The sequence below is a fragment of the Myxocyprinus asiaticus genome, chromosome 36 (genome assembly GCF_019703515.2).
Source record: "Myxocyprinus asiaticus isolate MX2 ecotype Aquarium Trade chromosome 36, UBuf_Myxa_2, whole genome shotgun sequence".
In the NCBI taxonomy this organism is placed as follows: Eukaryota; Metazoa; Chordata; class Actinopteri; order Cypriniformes; family Catostomidae; genus Myxocyprinus; species Myxocyprinus asiaticus.
The window spans coordinates 18,932,384-18,956,660 of record NC_059379.1 but is presented as its reverse complement, the minus strand read 5'-3'; the positions used below and the strand labels follow the sequence as shown (position 1 = coordinate 18,956,660).

The following is a 24,277-nucleotide window of genomic DNA, read 5'->3' as shown; positions in this document are numbered from 1 at the left end:
CATTAAATAATGTCTTACTTCTGTAAAAGACTGATGGGTTTGGTTGTGCTGTTTTGGCTGTCTGGGTTTCCTCTCTTAAAACTCATGCTCACAGACCCAGACACGGAAATAGAGTCAAGATTGTTTTTAGTCATTAGGAAGGGTTTCTCAGACATTTGCTGCTCTTTCATTTTCTTTTCTGTGTGCTTGAGTGTTCAATAAGTTATGAACTCTCGCCTTTGTCCTTATATGGCACGTGTTGCCAAGTGTCCTAGTGTTCTTGTGTCATTTGTCCCTGAAGAACGTGTCCTTTTGTCAGTTGTACTTGTCATCCCCCCATAACTTGGACTATTAGCACCCATTGTTCATAATATCCATTTTCTACGTTTTAGAGATTGTAATCTGGTTGGTTGTTCTCAGTTGGTCTTAGGAATCACCATCAGTTGTTATGGGTTCTTGATATCTATCTCGTGGATGCCCCCCCGAGTTGGTGGTCCCACTCATGTGATCAGGCAGCAGTTAATGCAGCGTGGGCTCAATCTTCGCTTGAGTGCACCTTTCTTAGGAGCCAGAATGGCTATAATGGCCTCATCGAACACCGTCTTCAAGCCTTTCTGTGTCAGTGCTGAGCATTCAACATAACAGTAGGCACCAATCTTGAAAAGGATAGAAAAGGTCTAATGAGACATAATTTCTTTGTAATAGCATCTCACAAGAACCAGTAAGTAACAACGTGGTTTTTCCCTTTTCGCTTTCCCTTTGACCTATAATGTCTGAGATTTCTCCCACTAGAAAGTTTTGTTTTTAAACGGAACTTGAGGAAGAGAAAGTATCCCTTCTCCCTTACCTCTTTTGCAAGCTTTTGGCCCTGTTCTGTCACAATGGGCTTCTCCTTTATATCGTTCAGCTTGGCAATAGTCTTTGGGTCATCCCGCAGGTCAATCTATAGCCAAGAAAGGAGACCGGGAAGAGGGAGAGAAAGGTTTAGAAGAGAAAGTTAAAGGTGTAAATCCTGTGCCACCTGCATCCCCAAACAGAACTGCAAAAATAATAGCTGTTTTTAAACAGGTTTCCTTAAAACTTATGCAGTCTGTCATTGGACGATAAATATGATAGTCACGCCCCAAACTCTCACCATTGGTTGAGCCAATGTTACTGTGTCAGACTGTTTTGAAAAGCATCATAGAGCCAATGTTTATACTTTTGGGGGAAATCAATCTATGAATGGCTTCTTTATAGTTGCCACTGCCTATTAAGCAGGGATAAAAAAGTATTTTAACATTACACCTTTAAGCAAGTCCAAACTCTTGATTCTGAGAGTCGCTAACTGTGTGCACATGTGCTCTCCCTATTTTTTTCTGAGGTTGGTGGATGAGATTCCATATGATGAGGTTTGTTTTTAGAGCAGAAGGTTCTAGGAAATTCAACCCAAGAACAGATGGTGGCATGTGTCTGCAGACTCCCCTTTCACATAAAAAGTTTCACCAAAGTTGTCTAGGAGGGTCTGCATCTCCACTGTTTCCAATTATAATTACTCCTCATCCAAGCCCGATTTCTTGCGGGGCCCTCCATACATCCACTAAAGTAGGCCTATTACCAAAACCACTACATAGAGTTGTCTTCCCTTTACACCATCCATTTAAACACATGGGACACAAATTTAATGGATACCTTTTAACTACAGGAAAGCATGGTAGCATGTGTTATAAAGAAATATGTAAATTTGAGCTGTACAATTAAAACACTTAATCCAAACCAGAGATGTGGCAAAAAAATATAATTTTAAATTAAATTAATGGGAGTTACCGTAACCTAATAATATGGCAGCTGTAGGAATGGAAACTGCTTTCAGTTGAAAAACAGCGACGTTGCCTGTTTTTTTAAATTTGCACTAAAATGTGCATGTGCATTAGCTGGACCAGCCTTGAAAATATTTTTTTTGTGTGTGATTTTTGCTAAAATATATGAGACCATTTTGGTTTTTCCCCCATTCAAGTAGATAGGAACTGTAGTTGTATGTCTTTTACCTTCATAGAAAAAGCCAGTGGGCATTACCAAGTGGACTAACTTGACTTAAAAGGACTTCCATAACTCACATATGATCATTTAAATCTCACAATTTTTTCATCTCTGCGAATTGAGAAGTACCCTTTTGAATAATATGAAAGGCATTCTGACTTTGAGTGTTTCATTTGCTGATTCAGAGTGGCAGTGAATCTTTGTAAACACTTGGCACGGCCCCCATTTCGGTAACTGTCTTCGACCTCTTCCTAAATGGATTACTCTGCATCTGTATTCACCTTACTCAGAGGTCTCATTAATGCCAGAACCATAGACACCGCAATAAACGTGCCCTGACAGGACTGGGGCTAATGACAAACCCTCACTCATCCAAGCCACACCTGTGAATTCATGTACAATGTAAGGCTATATTAGAGCAATATCACTGACAATCTAATAACAGCAACACATGATGATTGAACCTTTTACAATAACATAAATCAATATGTTCAATACGTAATATTGCCATAAATATTGTATAACTACACTTCAGTTACAACCACAATGAATCTCACTGAACAGATCATGGCTAAGAATCATCTGTAGCATTAGTCAACACAATGTAACAGTCAAAACAGAATGAAAGAAAAAGCCTGTTCAGCCAAGTCTGATTTCTTGTCAACTACCCCAGATGTACATCCATACATCCACTAATATATTACCAAAACTACTACATAGAGTTGTATTTCTGCAGGTCCAACACTTGTGTTCAGAATAGTACATTAATACTACTCATCCTATTTTTGCCATATGCAGTATGTATACAGTGCACAATAATCACTTTTTCTGTATAAAATGGCTATATTCGGAATAGCATGCTACCATACTACTACTTACAGTAGCTGCAGTATCCATACTGTGCACAGCAATTTTCTGTATAGAATACCAAGATAACCTATAACAATATTTGCCAAAATTGCCAAAACAGTAAACAAACAGAGCACACTGTGTGGAATAATGAAATCACATAATGATATACTTGACCTTTCACTTCCAGAATGATTAATGAACTGGAAGTGAAATTTTATTTTTAATCAAAAGTTTAGATATTTTTATTAGACCACACGCCACCAGATGAATAAAAAATTAGGTCATGTGACCACAAATGTATCATACAAGTCTTTGAAATGTTTATTATTGTATATTGTGTTCTGTTTCACACACAATTTTGTTAAACCTAGTAGGCAGTACAGGATGTACTGTGCAGTAGGTTTGCTCCAATACCAAAAGTTTGGCTTCGGTACGATACCAGCCCTGGTACCTCGGTATCGATATTAAACTGATACTATAAATCAACAAATAAAAAGCCTCTGATTTTTTATGAAATTACACAGAAAATGACTTTATTAAAAGAAATGCATAAAATCTCACAGATACAAATTATGTGTTTTCCATTTAAATTTTTCTGGATTCCATGTTAAATGTTTTAATTAAATCTTATGATCAAATGGTGTTAAATCAAATTGATACATACAGCTTTAATCAAATAAAAATATAATAATTACTTAACTATACCATAATATACTTTAATTTAAGAATATAAGTACTGTCAGTAGATTAACATTTTTAATCGTGATTAATCTCATAATTTTTTGTAGTTAATCGACTTTAAAATTGACATTTTATTTTTGGTCAAATAAAATGTTGCAGGACAGAGCTTCACAGTATTAATGAAAATCACAACATGCTGATAATACACTTGCGATTGTGATATTACAGATGATAATAATAAAACAACCATTTAATATTACATAACTGTTATTATGAGTATTACTGCTACTTTTTGAATATTACATTTCTATAAAGTAGTTATATTTTTCTGTCTTCAATTTCACACATCCAGTTGAATAGAGCTTTCGTTTTAGCGGGACTTTTCTTTTGACAAACCTTGGAGTTCTTCCTGTTTTTGACAGATTAGTTATATCAAGCTTCTCATTAATGCTGGGATTCTCCCGTCGCAACTCTCAAGCTAAAATCTCAAAGCTGAAACGGAGGAGTTCATTTCATTGTTAACAGCCGTTTATACTTTATACACACTGCATGAAAATGTAGCACCAGTAGTGTACGTTGCGATTATGTGAGTGTGTGCGCATGCGTGTGTCCATGTGTCTGTGTGTTTGTGTGTGTGTGTGGGAATCATATGACAGAGCAGTGCGGCACCTCTTGTTCATTCTGTAGCATGCAGCGCATGTAACTGTATATTATTTAATAACATTACATCCTTGTGCTGTTTAATGATCACACTTGGCCATATCCAGAGGTTTTTTAAACTGTCACATCTCATATAATTTTGCTAATGACAGCATACTGTAATATGGTACTAAATTAGCAACAAGATTATATCGTACCGTTTTAATTTTAATTGGTATCACGATACTTCGTTAGTAACGGTAAACCGCGCAACCCTACTGTGCAGTGTGCGGGTAAGAATGCCGGTCCATTACGAATATGAATGTTTGGTGTTGCAGGTGTGCGTACCTGAGTGCCAATGAGCAGGTAAGGGACGTTGGGTGCATACTCCTGCAGTTCAGGGACCCACTCCTCTCTTATGTTCTGGAAGCTGGCTGGATTCACCACCGAGAAGCAAATAAGGAAGACATCTGTCATGGGGTAGGAGAGGGGTCGTAGGCGATCATAGTCCTCCTATCAGAGCAGAGGACACTGGGTAAAAACAAGTATGTGGCCTTTTACTGTTCATAAACCAACAAGGGTTTTACCAGAAACATTTACATTAGTCAATTACAATGGATAACACAACAAGATAGTAATCTGAGGAAGTGCGAAATCGAGTTCCCTAGTAATGCATGCTACAACTTAATCTTTAGCCTTTTCCAGGGAAAATCTGGATTCTAAATATTCTTTCTCTAAAAATCTTAAAGAGATAGTTCACTCAAAAATGAAAAGGCTTTCATCATTCACCCATCCTCATATTGTTCAAACCCATATTATCAGTATGAACACAAAAGGAGATGTTAGGCAGGATGTTTGCCGCAATCACATTCAACACATCTTTTTCAATACAATGAAAGTGAATTGGCTGAGGCTAACATTATGCCTAACAGAAGAAATAAAGTCATATGATTTTGAAACAACATGAGGGTGAGTAAATGATGTGTAATTTTTGAGTTAACTAACTCTTTAAATAACCGTATCTGCCACTATATTGAATCACTGTCCACAAACAATCTGCAATGGAACATAATCAACCATCACTTAAGCAGAAAGCAGAAATTACACTGATGCTTGTGATCAAGCAGAGATTAATATGATTTAGATTATGACTCATGACCAAAAATCCATATTTCATTCACCAGCATTTCCCTGTCTCCCCATTCGCCCTCTGAAACAGCACAGAGGCAGCAACATGTCCTCTAGAAACCAGAAACCCCAGACGGCGCACTACAACAGATAAGCCTGGATTTACCGGAGACATGACGGATATTTTTGGGAGCCTGTTTTTGCCAATGTGTGTGTTTGTGTGTCTCCACATCCACACACTGTGTGTTTGCATCCAATCATCCATGGTTATCCTTCCTTTGTAATAAGAGTGTGTCTAAATTATAATAGCATGTGCCTCTGGACATGCATTGCTGTATAAAAAATTCATTTGCTGTCTCTGACTTCCAGAAATGAAACCTTAGAAATGTAAAGCGGGTCTATGAGCTTCTGAGGTACATTTGCCATAACCGTTTCTCTATGCATCTCAACTGCAAGAGACTAAGTTTACCAACAACTGGTTACTGAAGATTACGAGGGCAAAAATATTTCTACAAGCTAATGCTACCTTCCATAACTCTGAGCCCCTTCAAGGTCTCTAAAGCCAAAATTGTCCTCGTCAGTTCCTGGGTAAGGTCGAACCGTTGGGACATTGGGAGAAAGCTTGTTGTGAGCTACATATAGTAAACACACATGCACAGACAGTTCCTCATCCACCAAGAGGTGTGACCCCAAGCAGATTTGAGAGCTATATAAACCTTCTGTGATCACTTCAAACTGTCAAAGCTTCAAGGCCAAATGTGCCATTCTGTGGCAGAGATTTGAACCTACGATATATTATCTCATGAATTACAGCCATACAGTTTCAATGCACCACAGAATACAATAGAAATTATTGTTGTGTCTAAATGCCTGTGCTTTGAGTATGTATTGAATTCGATGAACTTACTAACTTCTCAATCAATCGTTGATGAAGTACGTTCTTTAGGTATTCAGGTGTGTATCATAAATATATACTGTATATACTATACATACTATATATATATATATATATATTATTATTATTATTATTATTATTATTATTATTATTCACAGAATAAGAAGCTGGCAATTAAAAAACTGGATTCAGTCTCATCTTTAATTGTGTGCTGTGTCTCGTGAGTGCGACTGTCACTATCATGCTGTCACCATCGCTTTAGTTGAGCTATGCAATGGCATTTTGACACTGCATTTAAAGACGTCAACTCTGATTTTGCTCAAATTTTTCAAAGGACTGTTTTCACAACATTTACCGTTTTACACCATGGCTAGAGACCAGTAACGTGCCTGTTGGGCGCCTGTTAGAAGGTAAAAGTGTTGCAAAACTCGAGAGCAAGTTGTTTTGAATTTGAGAATGTGTACAATACATTTTTGTACAAGCAAGTCAATACACATTATACAAGTAAAAGTTTCCTTTTGCTTTGTTCCGTGTAGCGTGTCCAAAGACGAGATCCACACATTCCATTTTCATTTCATGTCTCTTTTAATGTCCTTTCTGATATTTGCAGTCAGTTCAAAAAGATAAAAAGAAACATTAATTCTAATAATGCATTGCAAGGATGAGGGAAAATCCGACGTGCAACTTCTCTCTCGTTAATGTGCGCTTGCTCATCTGTGAACACTTGCTCGTGGAGCTGCCATTCTCTTAAAGAGACAGTAGTAATTTAGTGCTTTTACACATATCAATGTAAACTCAAGTAAATCACACAAGTGCATATAAACAAACGTAACAAAATGTAGTAAGTGTAATAAATGTGTAAATACATAAATATTCAAAGGCACGATCATATATTATGAAATATTTAACTTCAGAAAACACTGTAAATGTTAAACAATATAACAAATAGGCTCATGCAGCATCTATGCGAAGGTTTGGTAAAATGTTTTTTTTAGTAGTTTTGATACATACAGTAGCACTTATATTAATATTTTATAATATAATAGTTACAATTAATTGTTATATGTGTTGTTTGTTACCTTGTGAAAATTTTGTTAAAAATGTGTATGAAATTTCAAACGGTGATAACAGCTTCTATCCTTATTAAAAATGCAATTTCATGACATCATATAAATTGATATAATATGTAATACACAAGCTGAAATGTGATTATGATCAAAAGCAAAATATGAAAATAAAATGTATAATCTCGTGTACAATATTGTGTAAAGTCATATTATACAGTATGAATACTGTAAATACATGGAGATGCCCCGTTTTTTAGTTTGCTTAAAGGTGCAGTATGTAAGATTCAGAAACCCTTGTTATTAATGACACTTGTGGCCGTTAAGTGAACTGCAGCCAGCTGCCTATTGCTCGTGCTCACGCTCGTGCACACACTCCATAGGGACATGAGCGAGCGAGCATCGGCCAAAACAATGACGTAACGTACAAAGAGACTGAACGTGATTCACTGGCATCATGCTGACAGATGAGGTAGCATAATTAAAATTACACAGTTATGATTGTTTTACTACAAACTTTGAGACTAAAACGACTTATCAGCTAACATAGCATACTGATACACACATACAGCTACATACTACTGAACTACACCAGACAGTTTACTGTTGCACTGCACTGTTATGTTGCACTATTGTATGTTTTGTATGTCATATGTTGTACTACGATCAAGAAACCAGCGTATTTGCTTAAATTTATCCTGTATACCTGACTTTTAGTATAAAGAGAAGATCGTTGAATTTATTTGATAGTTACAAAGCAAGGTAGCTTGCAATACGTCAGCGTTAGCAGGCAAGATCAAGTTAGCTAAAATTACACAGATCAATCCTTATGGCACTATATTTCACATGCTTTGCAGTTATGTAAGCTTACCTGTCCAATAAGAAGAACGGCAATTCAGGGTCGTTTTGATCCCCAAAACCGAACTAAGGTCCCTCCAGGAATCAAATGCCCTGCCAATGTTCACTCGTTCCCGTTTAGCCAGACGGGATTCAGTATATAAATGTTTTTTTTTGGGGCTTACTCTGAGTTTGTGTAGGAGTCGGTGTTGTGCTGGGAGCCGGATGTTTGCTGGATTCCATCTCTAAGATAACGTTACATAGTGTTTCAGACTGTCTGTTGTTGCTGTTGAATAGTAGAAGAGAAGCTACTGGCTGAGGCAAGGCTCTCGGAAGCGTGCATAAACGTCACATCCTTTGGATTTTCCCGGCAAAACCGACTCGCTCCCTTCACATGAAAATCAGTCTACAGGCTTTAATAGGCAACCTAGGAAATCCAGGAAGGGCTCATTTTTTAAGTTGCGTTACAAGCTGTTCACACATTGGCAAAAAAAAGGTGAATCTTACATGAAATTTTTTACATATTGCACCTTTAACATCTTTTTCAGTGTTCAGCTGAATTACGCTTACATGTCATCAAAAGTCTGGTGAGAAAAAACAAAGATTTACTAGCCAATGGTGATTCTTTTTCAGACATGTTCGTAGAGGGTTGTAAATGTGATGCTGGATAACTTCTGACATGTACTCCGTTACTGATTACAACACACCTTAAATTACAATTAATCGGACCGTTCCACTCAGCAATGCAGTACATCATCCAGGTATTGTTTGCCTACTGTATCATGAACACTGAGTTTTTGGACATCCTACTCATTTAATAGGGAAGTACGGATATAGGGTACATTCTGTGTTTGGGTTTGCTTTTCCTTTAGGGAAACTCTCTTCCTGCTAAAGGCCAAATCAGGATTTGTCGTAACACAATCTGACAAAAAGTTGAGTAAGTGTATCTGTGGTGTAAGTGAGACTTTTGTTTGAGTTGTTGTGTTGTCCCTGTGGGCCAGTTATGTTATAAATACACCCTCCACCACCCATCCTCTGGCCTGTTAAATCTCTGCGGGGGATAGGGTGGGAGGGGTGGTGTTATTTACAGCTGGCCTCAGCCAGAACTGAACATAGAATAAGCCAACACATCATCCACCCACCCTCTTGCATATCTCCAGATTCTCTGGAGAACACACACTTGCATGTTTATATTGCAGTGTCACAATTCAGCTAAGCCAAAATAGGAAGCTTTAAGCAATAAAGTATGAGAGGTTGTGCTATATTGTGAATATATTGTGCTATGTTGTGCAACGGAATTCCTGCAACTCCTTCAGATGCGACTTTAGCAATATAGGGTAGTAATGGACAATGTAACCTGGATTACAAAAATCTAATTACAAGTACTTGTAATTAGATTTCATTACATTTTTCAATGTGCATACTCAGATTATAATTACTTTATAGATTAAATGATTGCATGTTTAATTTTATGTTTAAATGTTTTCTAATGTTTAATGAAACTGTGTAAAAAGAGTGTAAATTGACTTTTTGTTAAAGAGTTTTTAATCAAATTACTGTGTAATTTAACAATTGCTTTTACAAAAAAATGTCAGATAAATATGCTTTACAATGTCACTCTTCATTCCAGCCCATGTAATAATATTCTCCATTCCGTTTATGAGAATATTTAGCCAAATACCGCACCATTGCACGGCAATCTCCCATTCATTCCGACTGAGAGTTCTGCAGAGCTTGTCAGAGCATGCAATGGTAGCCAAGGGGGGTGGAGCTTAGTGAAGGGTCAATTGGTACTTAATACACTTAAAACTAGATTTATCAAAACATGCACAGAGTAGTATAAAAGGTCAGATTAGATTATCTAAAAGTGTATTGTAAAAGACTATATTACTGACTACAACTTTAGTTTTTGTGTTAATTTGCAATCAGTAATACTGCGATCACAATTTTTGTTAATTTGTCATCATCAGATAACATTTAATTAATTTATCCAACAATGTTCATAATACAGCACAACCTCTTATGCCTAACTGGTTTAATAAAATGGCGCAAAAATAATAAAAAATATTAAGGGTGTGCGTTATTACTGCACCAATAGCATCACCAAACAGAATAGCAAAAATAATCATTGTTTTCAAACAGGTTTCCCAAACACTCCTATTGTCTTCCAATGGTCGTAAAACAGTCCTGCCCCAAACTCACACCATTGGTTGAGCCAATGTTGCAGATTGGGAAAGTGCCACAGAGCCTTAGTGTTTACACTTTTCAGGGAAATCAACCTACAAATGGATTATTTACAGTTGTATCTGCATATATCATGCTCTAATAGGATACAATATTTAAACACTTGAAAAATATAACACTTCAGCTCTAAGGACTAATTTAAGTTATCATTAAAATGTTATTTAAAGCAAATTCATTGTAAGTGCCATCCTTCCACTAGAGGATATAGTCCCTCACATATAATTAATAACAGAGCATTATTCTAAGAGTGAGAGACACAGTAGCTATGCGAACAGCTGTTTTGTGTCATAGTTGTTCCAAGGATGTGTGTACAGTGTTTTAGCATGGCCAAAAAGCTGTATTGACAGCATTATAATTGTTTCTAATGAAGTTAGAATACATTTTTATTGGGGGCCTGGGTAGCTCAGCGAGTATTGATGCTGACTACCACCCCTGGAATTGCGAGTTCAAACTCCAGCCAGGTCTCCTAAGCAACCAAATTGGCCCAGTTGCTAGGGAGGGTAGAGTCACATGGGGTAACTTCCTCATGGTCACTATAATGTGTGGTTCTTGCTCTCGGTGGGGTGCGTGACGAGTTGTGTGTGGATGTCACGGAGAATAGTGTGGGCCTCCACATGCCCTACATCTCCACGGTAACGCGCTCAACAAGCCATGTGATAAGATGTGCGGATTGACGTCTCGGACACAGAGGCAACTGAGATTCATCCTGCACCACTCGGATTGAGGTGAGTCACTATGCTACCATGAGGACTTAGAGCGCATTGAGAATTGGGCATTCCAAATTGGGGAGAAAAGAAAAAAAAAAAAAAAAAAGAATACATTTTAATTGTGGCCTGTGAAAACCAATTAATTAGATGTCATTACATTAGACCTGCATTCCCTTGAAAATGCCCTGTGATGGCTTATCGCAATCCAGATCTTGTTAATAATGAAATGTGACATTTCTGAGGAAGCAGTGTATGTGTTTATGCCTGTGTGTGCGTGAGCACCCTGCTCTTTCGAGAGCTGAGGGAAATGGATTGGAAAAAAAGCGAGACAGCAGTCTAATGCAGTGAACCTGGAAACACCCTTCTTTCCTGCCTGCTGTTGTCATTAGCATAAAGCTCTCCCTCCAGCTGGTACCGCCTGCCTCATGTACTGCCAATACCAACATCAGCCCTCTCAAACACAACAGACAGGCTCTGAATGGATGCATTTCTCCTGGAGTATGAAGACTCTGACAATACAGTCAATTGTACAGCTCCTGCCTCTCACTCTCCTCTTCATTTCTTTCTTTCTTACAAAAGCAAATATCTGACATGGGATGGATAGGCTGTTTGTTTTGAGGTGTTCGTATCGGGCATCTGTATTGAGATGCTCAGTCACTGTCATTTTCTTGATGTACAGATCAGTTTAATATTATTTCTCCCTATCCTTTGCATAAACACACTCAATTTAATATATATGTGTATCAGTGCTGTGGCCTAGCAGTAAGCGCATGTGCTCAAGTAAGTGAGTAAGAGAGTTTGAATCCATCTTCAAACATTTGCAGATTTATATGCACCTTTTCTCCCTACCATTTTCTCTGAAATGTCCTCTACATAAAAAACGTTTCAAGGCCAAACATTTGGGCAATACATACTTTAATGAAAATTTTTTAAATAGTCTATCGTGCATGTAGTGTAGAAATAAATCAATATCTCGTCCAGGCCAGTTTTTCTGCCGATATTTGGTTATTTTAAGATTATCTGCATTGACCATTAACAGACGTGAGCGCCTACATAGTGTCAGTTCCAAAATCTACGACTGTATTGGCACTGTAGAGTGTACATTTTCTATAAAAAAAATAAATAAAATAAAAAATATATATATATTTTTGTGAATTTTGTTTAAAATAAATGTTTAAATTCAATAACTGTTTAAATCTTATTTGTAAACTTTAAAACATACTACATGATTCCACAATATATTAGCCACATTGCTATCTTGATATCAGTTTCAGCCATTAAAAGAACCCATTTCAGTAGACCACTAATGTAGTGTAAATTCTTCGTAATGTTTTGTATTCATTGTAATGTATGCTGTATTGTTCTGTGTACCTACCATACAGTGTTGTCTGCGTCTGCCTGCTAATGCAACACAATTTCCAACATGGGATTAATAAAGCAAGCATACACACACACAGAGTATGAATATCAGCTTTGCTCTATTCTTCTTCTTCATCACTTTACTTTCAGATCAGATTCCCATCTGCCTGTCTGTACAATGCTCCTGTAAGATTCCCACAGTCTCAGAGAGAAGAGAGAAAGAGGGAGAGCAAAATGGAGAGTGAAAGAGTGTTTTTACTCTGTTGTTCCCATGAAACATTTATCTCCAGAGCCCCTCCAGTCTCCATTTACTGCATATATATGCACGTCTTTCTCTACTTCTAATTGCGATAGATTGAAGCTCTGTGAGAAAGAAACTGCACTTTGAGATCCACCTTGTCTGTCGATCTTTTGTATAACGAAGTGTGTGCAAGTGTTTGTGTGTGTTATGTTTATTTGAATGCACTCCTGTAGATTTACTGTGGTGCAATAAGTGGGTCAATCTGCAGTTGATCGTCTCTTTGCTGTTAGCATCTCATTTCTTATCTGAGAAAAGAGGAATCAGAGGCAATGAGGGAGAGAAACAGAAACCTGTTAAAATAACCCACAAGTCCCACTTAAACAAGTTGGAGAAGAATAAAATTGGGAATGGCTGGATGATATTCTAAGACATTTTTATATTCAGATTGAGATCCATGGGTAATTGAGGTAGGGAGGGAGGGAGGGAGATGAAGAGAGAGAAAGCAAGAGGTTCATGTGCTGTTATCCAAAGAGAATAATTCATGGCTCTGTTTACTCAGACGATTCAGATTAAAGCTTGCTCTGTGTTACGGAAAGTAAACGCACACGCACACGCACACGCACACGCACACACGCACACACACACACACACACACACACACACACTAATCAGCCCAGATAAAGCTCAGTAAGGTCTATTCTCTCACACTCCAGAGTTTGAGTCACGGTAGATGATTTAAAGTGTACCAGCATTAATTCCTGCACTTTGGATGACACACTCCTATCTCAACTCACTAACCAAGCCAAGCAAAACACCTGAGGGGGAAGCAAAGGTGGTCTTGTGGGGATCATCATCTGTGGACAGTGTGTAAGTAATGCTCACACCTTCACACCTGTCCCTTTGTAATGGAATGAGCATCCAACAGCCACCTGAGACCATCACAAACTTCTAGAAATGGCTAAAGACACACACAAGTACTTAAAGGGATAGTTCACCCAAAAATGAAAATTATCTCATCATTTACTTATTCATTCAGTTGCATTGAATTGGCCTACAGAGCCGAGATATTCTTCTAAAAACCTTAATTTGTGTTCTGCAGAAGAAAGTCATAGTCATCTAGATGGCATGAGGGTGAGTAATGAACTCACCCATTAAAACTACTCACACACACACTCCTGTAGACTCTCATTGGAAAAAAGCAAACGCATGTCAGGATGGCGAACAGTTACTAAGATAGGATTGGTCAGAAATGCTTTTAAGCCAGGTCTTAGCAAAAGGTCAGTTGCGGCATTCTTATGTTTGGAGGTATATTTTTGAATGGGATGTGACTGCCTTCACAGAAAATAATATTTTCAACGATTAAAACCTTAAGATTCACTCTGTTCCTCATAGAGCTCTTGTGTGACTTCGGAGGATTTTCAGTGCATATACAGTTTGGAATACTGTGACGAGGAGGAGCGCGTGGCCGGGCTGTGATGAGTGTGATGAGGAGGAGCAGGAGCGCTGAACCAGCTGATCAGCAGGAGAGCGAGATAAAGGGGAGCTGGAGGTGCCAGTTTGAGAGAGAGAGATGCACGCGGCCGCGTTGCATGTGTGTCTGTGTTTGTTTATGTTTTATGTTGATTTTTAGTTCAGTTTGACATTAAAACTTTGTTGACTGTTCAGCTGGTTCCCGCCTCCTCCTTGCCCATCCTTTAACTGTTACAGTGGTGCTGAAACACGGGAGGGAGGACGGATGCGCTGTCATGAGTCCTCGCTGCTGCCATCCACCAGGGGAGCAGTCGCGGCCATCTGCCTGGGGACAGAGGGGTCGCTGCCGGCCGCCGAGAGCCGGAGGAACCGCTGCCATCCAACGAAAGAAGGGGAGGAGAGGTTTGATCCACCAGGGGCCAGAGGACTCGCTGCCGTCTGCCGGGGGAGGAGTGAGCTGGCGTCCGCCAGAGGGCAGAGGAGCGGTTGAGGACCAGGCGACAGCACATCCAGGAGTCGGCGAGCAAGTTCTTCTCTCTCTCTCTCTCCTCTCTCTCTCTGTGTATCTTTGCTCACCCTTTACCTCTCCTCACTCCTCCCCTCGTCTCTCTCCCAGGTTTGCAGGAGGTGGGGTGGACCACTAGCTGACAGAATGGCCGAAAGGGCAGCGTCACCCCTCCAGAGATGGAGGGGAGTTGGTCAGACCGGTGGCACCCCGGCCTGAATCGGGCAGGGGAGGAGAAGGGAGTGGCCGGGTCGTGACGATGCACAGCCAGCGCTGAATCAGCTATTCGTTTATGTTTTATGTTGTTTTTTAGTTAAGTTTGACATTAAAACTTTGTTTACTGTTCAGCCAATTCCCGCCTCCTCCTTGCCTATCCTTTAACTGTTGCAAATACTTTTATTGTGCTTTTTTTTTTTTTTTATAAAATTATTGGGACTGTACATGTATCTGCTTGTTATGTCTTCTATATTGTTGGTTGATTACATTTTTGTTTAATTATTGGTTAGGTTTAAGCATAAAGCGGTGGGGTAAGGTGTTCAAAAATATCTATATTATAGTGTAATGTAAATAAAATTATTGTGACTACATTTACCTGCCTGTTACATGCTGTAACATGTTTTATATTGTTCATAAGTGGTTAGGTTCAGCGGTAGGGCTAAGGGATCTAAAATATGATAGATATGATAGTGTAATGCAACTACACTAATATACAGTATTTTTAAGTATAACTTATAATAATGAAACATATTGCGGTTAAATACCTGCACTAAATGAAAGACCAGGATGTTTTCATGATGTAGGCAAAAATTCTCTACAGTTTGCTAAATAACTATTTAAATATTATTGACCACTTGTGACATAACAAAAATAATCACCCAACATTTCTGTATCAGTGCATCCCTAGTCGTCTGCGATTTGTGTGATTTTACAGCCCTGTCTCCACTTATAATAGGTATAAATTATATGTGTGTTTGTGTGTGCATGTCTCAAAATCAATGACCTTCTTTTATTCCAGAAATAGAACTCCATCCCTGTAGGAATTCAAAGCAGTTGCGAATGAAAGGACCAAATGATCTTAGAGCTATATATATATATATATATATATATATATATATATATATATATATATATATATATATATATATATATATATATATACAGGTGCATCTCAATAAATTAGAATGTCGTGGAAAAGTTCATTTATTTCAGTAATTCAACTCAAATTGTGAAACTCGTGTATTAAATAAATTCAGTGCACACAGACTGAAGTAGTTTAAGTCTTTGGTTCTTTTAATTGTGATGATTTTGGCTCACATTTTACAAAAACCCACCAATTCACTCTCTCAAAAAATTAGAATATGGTGACATGCCAATCAGCTAATCAACTCAAAACACCTGCAAAGGTTTCCTGAGCCTTCAAAATGGTCTCTCAGTTTGGTTCACTAGGCTACACAATCATGGGGAAGACTGTTGATCTGACAGTTGTCCAGAAGACAATCATTGACACCCTTCACAAGGAGGGTAAGCCACAAACATTCATTGCCAAAGAAGCTGGCTGTTCACAGAGTGCTGTATCCAAGCATGTTAACAGAAAGTTGAGTGGAAGGAAAAAGTGTGGAAGAAAAAGATGCACAACCAACCAAGAGAACCGCAGCCTTATGATTGTCAAGCAAAATCGATTCAAGAATTTGGGTGAACTTCACAAGGAATGGACTGAGGCTGGGGTCAAGGCATCAAGAGCCACCACACACAGAAATGTCAAGGAATTTGGCTACAGCTGTCGTATTCCTCTTGTTAAGCCACTTCTGAACCACAGACAACGTCAGAGGCGTCTTACCTGGGCTAAGGAGAAGAAGAACTGGACTGTTGCCCAGTGTTCCAAAGTCCTCTTTTCAGATGAGAGCAAGTTTTGTATTTCATTTGGAAACCAAGGTCCTAGAGTCTGGAGGAAGGGTGGAGAAGCTCATAGCCCAAGTTGCTTGAAGTCCAGTGTTAAGTTTCCACAGTCTGTGATGATTTGAGGTGCAATGTCATCTGCTGGTGTTGGTCCATTGTGTTTTTTGAAAACCAAAGTCACTGCACCCGTTTACCAAGAAATTTTGGAGCACTTCATGCTTCCTTCTGCTGACCAGCTTTTTAAAGATGCTGATTTCATTTTCCAGCAGGATTTGGCACCTGCCCACTCTGCCAAAAGCACCAAAAGTTGGTTAAATGACCATGGTGTTGGTGTGCTTGACTGGCCAGCAAACTCACCAGACCTGAACCCCATAGAGAATCTATGGGGTATTGTCAAGAGGAAAATGAGAAACAAGAGACCAAAAAATGCAGATGAGCTGAAGGCCACTGTCAAAGAAACCTGGGCTTCCATACCACCTCGGCAGTGCCACAAACTGATCACCTCCATGCCACGCCGAATTGAGGCAGTAATTAAAGCAATAGGAGCCCCTACCAAGTATTGAGTACATATACAGTAAATGAACATACTTTCCAGAAGGCCAACAATTCACTAAAAATGTTTTTTTTATTGGTCTTATGATGTATTCTAATTTTTTGAGATAGTGAATTGGTGGGTTTTTGTTAAATATGAGCCAAAATCATCACAATTAAAAGAACCAAAGACTTAAACTACTTCAGTCTGTGTGCACTGAATTTATTTAATACACGAGTTTCACAATTTGAGTTGAATTACTGAAATAAATGAACTTTTCCACGACATTCTAATTTATTGAGATGCACCTGTATATATATATATATATATTAATTAAAAAATCTTATGGTTCCATCATGAAAAAATGCCTTCTGGTTATTTGCTTTGTCATGAGGCAGCTTGAGCCCTTGAAAGACCAGAAGGGCAACCGACAGTTGGGTCCTCCAGGGTGGGAGTTTCCTGAATTGAAAAAGAAATGCAAACTGCAGCTGTGATTAACATTTGGGGCCCAGTCCCCTCTCTCAAGCATCTGAAGTTTAATAAGGAGAGTGTGTCAGTTCAAAGCCCAGTTAAAACCTCAGAGGAGAGAGAAAGAAAGGTGTAGGGCTGAGGTCAGGATTTTATGGCAGAGACGGAGCTGCGAGACAGATGCAAACATCTGAGAAACTGTCCCTACTGACACTCGCCAGCTTACTCTCTGACTCCTCCTGAGGCTATTCGCATGTCAGAACCAATCAGACAGAGAGCCTGTGAAGTCATTCAACTGACATGCATCTGCTCATGAGCCAAGAGATGAACTTCTTCTAAGCACCCACAGGCTCTGCAACTATTTTTATAATGCTAAAATAGAATGAACACCTGCTTATTCTTCCAACATTGTTACTATTTCTACATCACACGAAGTGCTCCAGAAATTGTGCCAGTCTGGGTCAGAAAAAGCAAAGTTTTTCTCTCATCTCGAGGAGGTTTGAAATCAAATGGCTTAAAGCACACGCTCATTAAAACATGCGCCCTAGAAAGGCATGTCACCAAATGTCATGCAAGGGGAATTTTGATGAGGTTCTTTATCTAGTCATTGCAGAAGGGAGTGTAAGTATCAATCAGAATATTGCAGTCAAATGCACAATATTACTGCTAGAAAAATCTAATTATGGATGTGTGATGTTATAAAGTGCAAACAACAGATTAGTTCAGTCTACGGAAACAGTTACAAATCATTTGATTTTTCAAACACATCTCTGCAGAATGCATTTTATTCTTATGAAACAATCATGGTTCAAAGACCCAAAATGTTTGGCAACTAAAACATAAACTTGGAAATTATTATTTGATTGGCGTCAAAAGGCCATTATGTGAGCCCTGATAAATGCAATAAAATGTGGAGAAGATACCAGTTCAAAAGTGATCAATAAAGGGCTGCTGAACTTTCTCTGAGATGGCAGCATGCCATCATCTAATAAGACCAAACGCACAAGCTGCTGTTATCTTTCTTCATGCATCTTCTTAGTGTGTGTGTGTGTGTGTGTGTGTGTGTGTGTGTGTGTGTGTGCAATGCACAATGTCCATTCCTGAACAAGTATATAGAAAAAAACATGATCAACAAAATGAGGTTCTCAAGTCTGTTTAGCTCTGGTTTTGACCCAGTCCCTCCATCCTGTTCCTTGGCTAAACAAAACCTCTTGATCAACTGATCAGTCATGGTTTCTGCATGGTAATAACTGGTGCCAGCTGTGGAGAGAGGGTGCACATGAAGAGGATTTTCTGCATTTGAACTGCTTAGAAACTAAACCACGCCGAAGGACCTCTAGACACCTGGCCCACTACTTATAATCTTTCTTTTTTAACAGGAGGACTCTTTAGAAGGCTCCCAATTGAACAAGGCAGTTGTGTTAGATCTACTATTATGCTTATGGACTGTTAGTTTCCTGTTTGCCAAATAAGCATGCAAATGTGAGAACATATAAGGTTTTACATATAACTTCATTCTCTAAGTTTCTACATCTCTTCTATGTTTCAGAGTAACTGATCTCATTTATAAGCAAAACACTGAAACAGAAACATTTTTTACTCATATTAACATTCTTAAAGGGACAGTTCACCCCAAAATAATTATCTCATCATTTACTCACCCTTGTATGACTTTCTTCCACAGTACACAAACAAAGATATTTTAATGGATTACTTTTATACTGCCTTTGTGCTTTTTGGAGCTTCATAGTTTTTGTCACCATCCACTTGCATTCTATGGACACACAGACATCATACAGTATATCTCCAGCAAAAAAAAAAAAAGGCATACGAGTTTGAGATGACATAAGGGTGAGAAAATGATGAGAGAACCATAATTTTTTGGTGAACTATCCCTTTAACTCACATTAACTGAATTTTGAACAGCTTTCTGTAAGGCTCACATCAAGTGGGTAAGATTTCTTAATTTTTTAATGTTCTTAACTCACATTAATGGAATTCTGAATTATGACAAACTCATACTCTTTGCTGCTTCAAGCTTAAAGGTGAGTAATCAAATTAGATGCGTTTTAACCGTAGTTGCACCTCATGCAATTCTAGCAGTGCAAAGCTCTATGACTGTCACCCTATTCATTCCACACAAGAGACATTTTCTTTCACACACAGCATGAGGTGTAGGCTAATTGTCTGACACATATTTCCACCCCCTTTTGACAGGAAATAATTGGCCCTGATCATCTGCTTTCTTTTTTAATAAAGATCAGTCAATGTCCAATAGTGCACATAATTGCTTTATCAGCCCATACAATGGTGCACCTCAACTATAAAGACTGTCAAATTAACACATTGTACATGTATTAAAAGTGCATAACAAGCATCGCTTTAATGTATTTATTGAAAAAGCATTGAATGTTAAAGACAGCCATAAAAGAAATAGTTGTTAAAAGAACTGTTAAAAGAAATAGTCTAATGATGTGAAGCTTGTTGGGTGTCAGAAGGAAAAAATACCTCACTAGACATGCAGTCCAAAGTTTAAATCATTCATCAGAGATCAAAGACTACAATGCTAACAGATATTCAGATATTAGATTTTTGAACAGTACCAGCTCAGACTGCTTCTGAATCACTGGCCATGGGTGAGAAGCTCTTTTATTTTATTATTTTTTTTTTTTTTACATCAGACTCAGAGCTCAATCTCCATTGCTTGGCAGATTCTTACATGCCAAAGTATAAAGTGCACTGTTGTGGCAACAACTTCACCAGACAGACAGCCTGAAAATACAACACAAATGCGCAGGTAAAATTTAAGAGGCAGTCAATAGAAATGTCCTCACAAAGACTTTGCCTCTTAGGTTACAGGTTTCAATTGAAAAAGCGTAAACTTCCCAATTTCCTAATTATGCTGTTAAACCTACATGAACTTGTTCCTCTAAAACAGACCAGCTCTGAGTGTAAAGACAAAAAGATCCTCAGCCAATAGCAGATTCTGGCATAGGCGACATAGGGTGGCAACGCTCTGTGGAGCGGCACTACAGGGTACCTCCCCGGCCACCCACGCACAGAGCTTGCAAGATCGTGATGGGAAAAATGTGCCCCGACAGGCTACAAAGCCTTAAAGGCTCTATATGGTTAAGATTATGGATGGTCATAATGTATTCTTACATTATGAACAAACATACGATAACTATGATAAACAGTATAGGTACACCATGACACAGGATCACCTCAGTGGTCTTGCAATAATTAGTATCAACCATGTAATTGCTGGGCAGATATGACAAAGTCATTGATTTTGCATCAATGAAAACTAGGAGGGGAGGGTTACATTTTAAATTAGGGATTAGGTGTAATAGCACAAGCAGCAATCTCTAAGAATTCTGCCATAGACTTTATTTATTGACTATATAATTCAGCTGTGCAATTTAAGTTATGTACTGTATATACTGTACAATGTCAATGTTAATAGAATGTGCCATTTATATAGTGAATTCAGAAAGTATTCAGACCTCATCATTTTTTTTCCACATTTTGTTTTGTTGCAGCCTTATGCTAAAATACTTTAAATTATTTTTTTCACATCAATCTACACTCCATACCCCATAATGACAAAGCAAAACCCATATTTTTGATAACTTTAAAATTTATTAAACAGAAAAAACAGAAATATCACATTGACATAAGTATTCAGACCCTTTGCTATGACACTTGAAATTTAACTCAGGTGCATCCCATTTCTCTGGATCATCTTTTAGATGTTTCTACACTTTGATTGGAGTCCACCTGTGGCAAATTCAATTGATTGGACTTGATTTGGAAAAACACACGCATCATATAAGGTCATATATCATACACTTATATAAGATCTCACAGCTGAAAATGCATATCAGAGCAAAAACCAAGCCATGAGGTCAAAGGAATTGCCTGCAGAGCTCAAAGACAGGATTGTGTCGAGGCACAGATCTGGGGAAGGCTACAAAAAAATTCCGGCTGAATTGAAGGTTCCCAAGAGCACAGTGGCCTCCATTATATTTAAAAGAATAAGTCTGGAACAACCAGGACTCTTCCTAGAGCTGGCCGCCCAGCCAAACTGAGCAATTGGGGGAGAAGGGTCTTGGTAAGAGAGGTGACAAAGAACCTGATGGTCACTCTGGTTGAGCTCCAAAGATCATGTGTGGAGATGGAAGAAACTTGCAGAAGGACAACCATCACTGCAACACTCCACTTATCTGGGCTTTATGGCAGAGTGGCCAGACGGAAGCCTCTCCTCATTGCAAGACACATGAAAGCCCACTTGGAATTTGCAAAAAAGCACCTAAAGGACTTTCAGACTGTGAGAAACAAGATTCTCTGGTCTGATGAAACAAAGATTGAACTGTTTGGCCTCAATTCCAAGTGTTATGTCTGGAGGAAACCAGGCACCGCTCATCACCTGTGCAATACCATCCCAACGGTGAAGTATGATGGTGGTTGCATCATACTGTTGGGGTATTTTTCAGCAGCAGGGACCAGGGGACTGGTCAGGGTTGAAGGAAAGCTGAACACAGCAAAATGCAGAGATATCCAACAGGACAATGACCCTAAGCACACAGCCAAGACAACGTAAGAGTGGCTTAGGGACAACTCTGTGAATGTCCTTGAGTGGCCCAGCCAAAGCCCGGACTTGAACCCAATCGAACATCTCTGGAGAGACCTGAAAATGGCTGATAGGTGTGGGTGAGAAACGGATTCATATTTAAGTCCTTTTTGGAGTCTTATGGATAACTTTTATGCTGCCTTTGTGATTTCTGGAGCTTCAACATTCTGGCCACCATTCACTTGCATGTCGGATCTCGCCTAAGGCACCAAATAAGCCAGAACCGCCACTGTCCTCAACATTCATAAGAACAGGGCTGTACAGCAACTTGATATCTTCACTAATTTGATTTGATTTTCCACAATGTAATTAATGCATGGCACAAAGTATATATTTCAGATTGCTGCTGTATTCCCACTGCTTCGCATGTTTATTTTTTCCCTGGGAGACTCCAGTGTGTACTCACCTGTTGCGTTTGGCATGGACTTGGTTATTCTTTAACTCTGAAGCATAAAATGCCAAGTTATGAAAAAACTTCATCAGAATAGACCTGAACAACAGCGTGCAGTAAACTTTAACCGTATTTGATTGAGTTACTATTCCTAATGAAAAAAGCCACAGATCAATGAGAGAATAAGTGTTTTACCCTACCTGACCCGCAGTGTCATACAGCCCCAACAGGTTTTGTTTTCCCCCAACCGTCACACTGACTGAAAAAGAAATCACAAATATTTATTTCTCAAATATTCAGTCTCAAATGGATTTAAAGACTGGATTTTACTTTTAAATTTAAAATTTAATTATCCTACATAATGAAACACTTCAATTTTGTGCGCAAAATGGGCTGCACAGATGCTGGTGTGCACCAGTTGCATCCTCAACCCACAGGTGGTTTCCATCATAGAAACAGGCGCAACACAATGCAAGTCACTCCACGAACCTTTCAAGGTCTCTGTTCTCTCACTGATTGAATTTTACACACACTTACACATCAAGTGCACAAAGTAATATTTTGCTTAATGTGCACTGTATAAGTCCCAATTGTCTACAGGTGTATTTACCTGCATAATGATCAAAGACAGTGGGCACATATTCCTCGGGAAAGGCGTCGTTGGCATAGCTCATCAGCAGACAAGTTTTCCCAACGGCGCCGTCGCCGACGACCACGCATTTCAGCATGATGCTGCCGGTTCCGTTTGCCATAACGATAAAACACTTGAATTCACCATCTTCGGCTTTTGCAGATATATGCTACTATATTAAAGCCCCATCCCTGGTCAGGCGTCACCACCACCAGCAACAGCAGCGCCCAGCTCCGTCTGCGAAAAGAGCTGAAATGCCATTTCCTCCACCCTGCTTCCCAAATTTGCATTGACTGAGGCTTTCCTTTTCTGAGTACTGGCACACGCCACGCGCGTGCCGCTTCTACGCGATGGAAGCACACTATAAACTCCGCATTGTCAAGACATCAACCTGAGAACGCGAAATTCCCGATGCTGAGGCGCGTGCACAACACCTTACGCCTTCTCTCCGTTGTCCCACTTTCCAACCCCAGGATCACCTCCTCTTACTCTTGAGCCCAACACGGGTTGGCTTGCGGCATAGGCGGGGTAATAACTCCGAATCAAGGGATCATGTATAAAGCTTTACTATCATTCGAGACAGAATGAACTAGCAACAAATAAAAATAAATAAATAAATGTCAGACTTTTCGCATCTTGTGGATCATGGACAAAATAATTATCTAACAAATGTCAATGAAATGGGTAAACTGCCTTTATAGACGTTATTCGGAGTAGGCATAATTCATTTTTGGCGGGAATGAAAACAAGGCTGTACTGTTGTTTAAATTAGTGGTGGACGTTTAGCTGAGGAAACGTTGAAAATAATAATAATAATAATAATAATAATAATAATAATAATAATAATCATTTGACAAAAAACTCCAGAAAACATGACTTGTGAAAATTCTGTGTGATCTAGGCTTTACAGACTTCTACAGTGCATGCCTTTAAAGAGCCTGTAAAGCCCATAGTAGGGTGGATTAGGGTAATGTGGGACACTTTTTGCAATTCTGACCATATGAAGCCTAAACAATATATCAACACCTTATATCATTATGAAAAAGATGTTCCCTTATTAAATCAGAAGATATTGTACTAAAAGGGAAAATGGCACATATATTAGT

The 24,277-nt window shown here is 38.8% G+C and overlaps 1 protein-coding gene across 1 annotated transcript; it reads right to left on the bottom strand.

Annotated features, from left to right (window-relative positions):
• Positions 1–112: 112 nt before the first annotated feature.
• Positions 113–23,651, bottom strand: LOC127427278 (rho-related GTP-binding protein RhoQ-like). The gene is made up of 5 exons (XM_051674776.1): positions 23,151–23,651; positions 22,741–22,799; positions 4,519–4,683; positions 827–922; positions 113–635 (listed from the first exon to the last, which is right to left on the bottom strand). Exons 1-5 carry the CDS (start codon positions 23,290–23,292, stop codon positions 480–482), a joined length of 618 nt encoding a protein of 205 aa, XP_051530736.1. The 5' UTR covers positions 23,293–23,651; the 3' UTR covers positions 113–479.
• Between the last annotated feature and the right edge of the window lie 626 nt (positions 23,652–24,277).

What these genes read in the sequence shown, in the direction of transcription:
- LOC127427278 (XM_051674776.1), bottom strand. Translation starts at nt 23,292, where the DNA reads ATGGCAAACGGAACCGGCAGCATCATGCTGAAATGCGTGGTCGTCGGC. An exon ending in TGTCTTTGATCATTATGCAG is followed by an intron (nt 22,800 to 23,150) that starts GTAAATACACCT and finishes TTTCTTTTTCAG; the next exon opens with TCAGTGTGACGGTTGGGGGA. An exon ending in TGTATGACACTGCGGGTCAG is followed by an intron (nt 4,684 to 22,740) that starts GTAGGGTAAAAC and finishes CTGCTCTGATAG; the next exon opens with GAGGACTATGATCGCCTACG.